The sequence below is a fragment of the Centrocercus urophasianus genome, unplaced genomic scaffold (genome assembly GCF_019232065.1).
Source record: "Centrocercus urophasianus isolate 14NV4802_14NV808 unplaced genomic scaffold, USGS_Curo_1.0 seq_45, whole genome shotgun sequence".
NCBI classification, from domain to species: domain Eukaryota; kingdom Metazoa; phylum Chordata; class Aves; order Galliformes; family Phasianidae; genus Centrocercus; species Centrocercus urophasianus.
Window position 1 is genome coordinate 186,606 of NW_024885033.1, and position 7,133 is coordinate 193,738.

Consider the following 7,133-nt stretch of genomic DNA (forward strand, 5'->3'; position numbering starts at 1 on the left):
TAAGGGGCTCGGAATCACCTCTCTAGATTAAGTTATCTTGGTCTACACTTAAAAGCAAGGTTCCCAAAGACAAGAGATACATCATCTTCCTAAGCAATGTGTTCCACTTGTTTACTCCTGCTACTTATACTTTTTCTTTGCTATCTGAGTTGACTCGAATCATTGCTACAGTTGCATGCCTCTCCCGCAGTAGGATTTCCTTGCCAAATTCTCCACTTTTGACAGGTTCTTCCACTTTAGAAAAGTAACAAAACACAGAACTTATTTCAGTTACTGTTGTAGTAAAACATATGTTCTCCATATTCATTTATCAGTGGGAGAAAAAAAAAACGAGGGAGTGGAATGAAACTGCATCACAGAATTAGACTACAAAACTACATTTCTAATTTCAAACAAGACATCACCAACTTTTCTATTAGATTTCTAATTCCTCTTCTCAGTCCTAATTTACATTATTTGGGCTGCATAACTGCATTATTTCAGAGTAGAGTCCTTTTATTAGTATTTCAGAATCCTGTATTTATTCAGTTCCAGCTTTGTTCTCACAGGAAAATGACAATTTATTTCAGAAAATGTGTGTGTGCGTGTGTGTGTGTATATATATATATGTCTATGTGCATATTTGTGTATATATATATATATATATACACACACACACATATATATACACACACACACTAGAAATAGAACAGTTGGGTATAATGTTGCATAAGTTCAGCATAACTACTCCCTCTGCTGCTTAAGCCTTCTGTTCTCCCTTGTGGAATTCACAATTATATTTATCAATAAATGGGATCAATGGAAATATTTTTAAAGCTTCTGGTGCCCCAGTAAGCAACCTATCCAATAACTAGCCCACAAAATAACTGCTGATCCAGCAGAGCAGAGCAGTAAGCAGCAGGGCTTGAGACCAGGTGCTGAACTACTCCAAAAAGAAACTGGGGCAGCCCAGGTAACTCTACCAAATGGAGCTACTTCTTGCAGCAGTAGGTAACATTCATGTAGGGGGGAAAAAAAAATCATCTCAACTGAAAAAAGAACTATGTAATAGCCACATGAAAGCACCTGCTAACTTCACTGAGGAATTCCTGAAATAAATTAAAAGGACTAAAATCCCCGATAGCGTTTTCCAGCTTTTGTGAACTCAGACAAGGCTTCTGAATGATCTCATTCAACTAAAAACCTTCACTAGTCTAACCCAACACAAAACCTGTACAATTATGAAGCTAATCAATAACCTGGGGCTCCATCACCTTCTATACATAAGCATTTAACATTCAACAGCCAACAAGCAGGTTGATTTCTTAACCCCATATGTGCCTTGATTTCCTGCCACTGAATTTTGTATTTTAATCTGCAGGACAGTGCAATATAGAGACCAGACAAACCTCCCACTGAAGGAACACTCAGATGGTTACTGAAATTTGTCTGGAGGTCATTTAGTGAACAGCAAACACACCTTTTTCACCATCTCTGTTTCAACTTCCAGCCTCCAATGTAAGAAAAACAAAATTCAAAAGAAAGTGTAAACCTTTAAAAAGCAGCACGGTGGTACAACTGTATTAGAGATAGCTCGTTTACAGTCAGTAACACTTCCACAAGAAGACATTCAGTAAAACAAAGGGCTTATAGAACGAGGAAAGAGCATTCAGTGTATTGTTGCTTCCTCTCATTCTCTTCTCACTAAATTCAATGCAAAATATTACAGTGCCTCTACACAGTGGGACAACTATACATTTCCACCTAATTCTGAAAGTCTTTATCCTATTGGCTGTGACTCTCTCATGACATGAAGATGATCTTGTTTCAGTGAGATGAAGCTACAGTTTGAGAACTCTGGAAGAGGAAAGAGGAAGACTTAATTACAAAATAAAACTGAATTTGCAGGCAGATCACTGAGTGATACTCTCAGAAAATCAGGAGCAGGCCTAGGTCCGCGTAACTGGATTTGATTCCAGATGGCAATGCCACACTGAGGAACAGTTCTGTTTCATGAAACAGCTAACCAGTATTTGAAGAATATTCTATTTAGGAGAAGAAACCTACACCACACTGATACATTCCTGTACTTTGAATAAGGATGTACAAAACCATATTTCTGTTTTAACTGTTGACTACCAGATGGCATTTATAGCTGACAACCGACCTCAAATCTCCTCTCAGGACCTGAGTGCTAGAAGGTGCCCTCCTGATTCCTCTTTGGCAGGTGCACTGTTACCACAACATGGAGAAGAGCATGTACTTTTGCACCCCACACAAAAATTGTAGCAGCATACACATACACTTTGCATTCCCATCACTTCATCATGCTTTTGCTCCTACTGTTTCTCCCTCCGTCTCCCTCCATTGATGCACACATTCTGGTATTCAGCCATACTTTCTAACCACTTAATATTCCTGAGTAATCCCAAAAACTGTATTCCATGCAGTTACCTACACATCTTGCTGGTGGTCCTAGAAGCTAAGACCAGCAGCTCTCACCAAAGCATAGTTTGTGATTGTCCTCAGTTGCAAGACTTGGCGCAGTGTAGACAAGGAGAGGGGAACCACTCATCAATCTGTCAGGCACAAGAGGCTCAGTCTGGTGAGCCTTCTGCAAGGACCAGAACAAATCAAGAGGCTACAGCTGGGAGCTGCCTGATTGCAAACAGAAAAGGATGCCCTTCTGCTCCATTCCACTTGAAATAACCAATGATGAGCAGCATTTCAAGGACTGTGCAAGGTAAGAAACCACCAATTGCATTGGCAGATGAGTGGAAAATCTGGATCACGGTATGCAAAGTAAAACGTTCCCTGTGAAAACATACAGCTGGCAATCTTCATTATTGAAAATTTTCAAGTGGCATTCAGGGGCAATCTTAGAGTATGCTATGATACTATGACACTGTCAAGCAGTCACAAGAATAGTAGACTTGGCTTCTAAAGTTCATGCTATGAAACAAAACAAATTAGAAACACTCATCTCTCTGCAGAAATGCCTGAAGCACAGTCTGGGATAAGCAACAGGAGGCAACAGTGCAAGACAAGGATAGAAACAGCAGGAGGGAAACAGCTAGTCACTCAAAGGAGGCCACAGAAGAAGCTACACTACTCCTGAGATGATATATAGGCTGTAGAACAACATCATCCACCATGAGCCTCCTACAGACAGACATGTGGCTGTGTCACAGTTTCACTTTCTGTGGTTTCCACATGATTCTTTCAGAGCAGCACACAGAACACCAGGCTGGATTTCTCTCAGCCTCTTCACAATTTCACAAAGAAAGTAAAACAGATTTGTTTCAGTATGTAACGCTCAAATTTAGAGCTCAATCCCACTCTGAAATTTCACCTCGTTATTCATTCTAAATTATGTTAAGCAAATCAACACAGCTTTGAAATGCAAAACACAACTCTCTGGCTGTAGCACAGTGATTTTCAGCTGTGCTCCAGCTGTTTGACCAAATATGTTCTAAGTCTATGAGGCTCTCAGAACTTCAGTTTAGCATAGCAGCTTCAAATTTCTACTCCTTTGACCTAACACAGGTGTCACCACAGGGTGACATACACAAGAAAATTACCAAAGAGCAGGTGGCTCTGAAATTTAAATTCAGGTACATAATACTAGATTCCTCTAAGTGCTTCATTCTAGTTCAAGTATCAGCACTGTACTTGTGAACAGTCTCAAAAACAGAATTCAAGTAACAGCCTCCAAACACTGCAGGCAAATCTTTCATACTGTTCTCGTGATAACATGCTGCTGTATTTGCACAGGTCTTTAGAAAGTGATCAGAAACACTCTATATATTGCTGTATGCTATATACATTATTAAAGACAAGGTCAACAGTACTTGGAAGACCAACCAGTACTTTCCCAAGGATTCAGGAGCCCCATTTCAGCTACATGATGTGGAAAACTTTATTTCTGAGATCCCGAAGTGGGATGTCAATATATTAAAACTGTTGAATTGAAAAATTATTCTGATCAGCCTTGCATGCTTTATACAGGATAACCAATCCAAGATGCTGATAATCATAGAGCAGTCTGGGTTGGAAAAGTCCATAAAGATTCTACAGTGCCAACCCTGCTGCCATGGGTAAGGAAGGCTACTAACAATGATGAGGCTCCAGATACAGCATCACTGTATTTTGCAGGCACACAGCCCTGCATAACCACATTGGTTCATACACTTGAAGCAGCCATTTCTCAAGAAGAAGCACACTTCTTGCAGCCCAGCTGAAGGCTCTGCTCTAACTGGGCTGTGGGGTATCTGCAAACTGAACAGCCTAAATCTTCAACATCACCCAGGCACAAAAAAAGAGAAAAAATAAAATAAAGACAAAAAAACATTTCCAGGAAACATACGCTAGGCCTAATGTCACAGAAATGCAAGAGCAAATATTTTAGAACATAGAAACACCAGTCCTTCCCCAAGGATAAACTCTTAAGGTACCTTCATTTCAATATTACCACGTTTTCAGTAAGTAGCTATTCCTCATTTCAGACAAGAAGATGTCACATCACAATGAATCAAAGGTAACTCACTGAAATCTCCTTCCCACGCAAATTCTCCTTCTCTTTATAGAGAAACAGAACACTCGATAACAGCTTAGGACAACAATAAATAAATATAGGTAAGTGAATATGAGAAAATCCAACCCACAAAGCCCTGCCTGGCAGCACTGCGCAGGCAGCTGGATGCACGTGATGGCTTCACAGAACAGCGAAGGTTCAACTCGGCGCCTGAACTCAGAACTCTAAAGCCAAAGGCACACCGAGAAGGCAGGCCCACACACCCCCTGCAGGCCACAAACCCCACGGGAGGCCCGAGACCTGCCAATACCAGACAGCTCCGGCAAATTAAGCAAAGGCAGCAATTAAATCCGAAGGAGTTTAAACGGCAGTGAATTCCCACACAAGGAAGTTTACTTTAAGCTCCGTTGGGCCCATCGGACCGGCCGTGCCGTTTCACTGGCAGAAGCAGCCTCTCGCTGAGAAGAACCCGGTCGGACACGTGCCGTGCCCGCGCTGCAGCGTTCCGCAGCTCCCACGCGGCGCCTGGCGGACCCGGCACCACGCCGAGGCCGTCGTCCGCCCGCGAAGCGAATGCGAGGCAAGCCACCCCAGAACCGCCCCCGCTCCGAATGCAAGCCACGGCTGCGGGAGATACCGTACCGGCGGGCAGGAGACAGTCTAGCGGCGTAAAGACGCGCTCCATAGCCTCTCGCTGCTCACGGTGCGATACGAGTACGGAACGCCAGGCGCCCGACCAGCCGCCTCCGCCGGAAGAGCCGGGCGACAGAGAAACCTGGGCACGCCCCACCTCTCCCGCCGGGGTGCAGGCAGCCGGGTTCAACTCCGATGGGAGGAGCGGAAGGCGGTAACGGTAACGCAGAGAGGATCGGTCCCGGCCGCGATCCGCCGCTCGGCGCTTGATTGAGGAAGCGGGAAGAAGGGGCGGAGGCGGTGGCGCGGGGTCCAGCGGAAGGTGGCTGCGTGTGGGTTTGTTGTGCTTTGCGGAGCTGCAGTGAACAGTTCTGTCAAAAGAGAAATCTGGTCGCTCGAGCTGCGGCTGCATCCTGCAGCGAGGCCTCAGCACCTGCGTGCAGCCCCCGTGCTGTTGTCACGCAGCTTCGCTGCTTCGGAGCCCCAGAACTTCGGCTTGGGGAGTTTACAGGCTGGCTTTCTTGTTGTTTCGGAGCTCCCAAGAGCCTGAACAGGGGAAACAGCCGACACGTGGCGTGGTTGTTTTCCGTAGTTAATTGTCCCTCCCCGTTCCCATCCCCTAAGTGGAACTGTGACATTTACGCTCAGCATAATGCTCGATGAAAAGTAATTTATAGTAATATCACAAAATTTGTTACATAGGTAGGTTTTAGTTGCTTGTAGACTCTTAACTAGAAATTAAAGAATCCTGAGGCATGGAATACTTTGTTTTTGTGATGTAGATTTTTTTTTTTGTGCAAGGAGCAGGAAGGTCAGACCTCGAAGCCCCCGGGATGTGACTGGTGTGTTCTACCCTCTAGAGCAGCGCTTGGCATTGCTGTGCCTCCTGTTGCCATCTCCACAGATCTCAGTCCCCAACTCCACTCCCCATGCAGCTGTGCCCTAAGCTGTCTCCCACTTCCCCTCGCTGTCTCTGCGCCCTGCCTGCGTTCCTTGGTCTCAACTCCAGCTTTGTCTGAAGCTTCAGTTGATGCCTCTGGCTCAGAGAAGCTATGCTGCAGTAGAGGGCAGCAAAGGAGTAGAGCCCGTGGCTCCTGCCTTCTGGACCTCACCAATTTGTCGCTGCTATCCCAGAAGTAATCTTCGAGCAAGAAGGAGCTCTGATGCAGTCCTTCTCAACAGCCACCACACACTTTCTTAGCGAGCTCTTGACAGAGGCACTTTGGGGTGGGACAACGTGGAGACACATACACTGGATTTAGAGATACTTGAGAGAGAACAGCAGCCAGATAAGGTTTCCAGTCAAATCAGAGGCAAGTGGGACCCACAGATCAGCCCTTTGTGCAGTCCACACTGTTAGGCTGAGGTTTGCAGCCAGATTGACAGATTTAATTTTCTTTGGTGCTTGGGTGAGGCTGGGACATGTTTTTCCTTCATGATGGTGTGAGTCTGCAATGACTAACAATGCCTCTTGGGTCTGAACAGTGTAAGTACTAAGCCTTCATATTGCCTCTTTCAGATAAGTTGTCCTGCCCCTGTGAGAGATTGTCGTCTACAAGTAATTCTAGGCCACAAAAATTATAAGAAGTTCTGAAGTTTAAAGCGTGCATGTCTTGACAATGAGAGAAGTGAAAAGTTCCTGGGAAAATCAAGAAAAATATGGATGTCAAAATTGTCACTGCTTACACTATAAAAATTAAAAATGTTTCACTTTTGAATCACAAGTTTTCTTTCCTCTCCACTGATAACTTGAATTTCAAAGAGTATCAGACAGAACTTTAACAGCACACAGCATCTTTCTTTAACCAGGGTAAGAGCAACCAACATAAGGATGCTAATTGTGGAAGAACCACCATGAAGATGGCACTTTGCTGTCTTCCCTTCTGCCCTTCCCCCCCGCCCTTTCAATTCTGCTAAGTGTTTTCCCATATTAGATAAAATTATTAAATCTTCTCCAATATAGCTTATTTTTCTAAAGTATCTGCCA

The 7,133-nt window shown here is 44.3% G+C and overlaps 1 protein-coding gene across 7 annotated transcripts in view; it reads right to left on the bottom strand.

The window, feature by feature from the left end:
* Positions 1 to 5,384, bottom strand: part of TPK1 (thiamin pyrophosphokinase 1) — a 187,107-nt gene extending 181,723 nt beyond the window's left edge. For all 7 annotated transcript variants that reach the window (XR_006171336.1, XM_042834304.1, XM_042834299.1 and 4 more), the window contains exon 1: positions 5,156 to 5,384. Coding sequence is in view for 6 of the 7 variants with exons in the window: in XM_042834304.1 (XP_042690238.1) it covers positions 5,156 to 5,198 (43 nt within the window). In the remaining variant the exon portion in view is untranslated. The remainder of the gene's footprint in view (positions 1 to 5,155) is intronic.
* Positions 5,385 to 7,133: the final 1,749 nt, after the last annotated feature.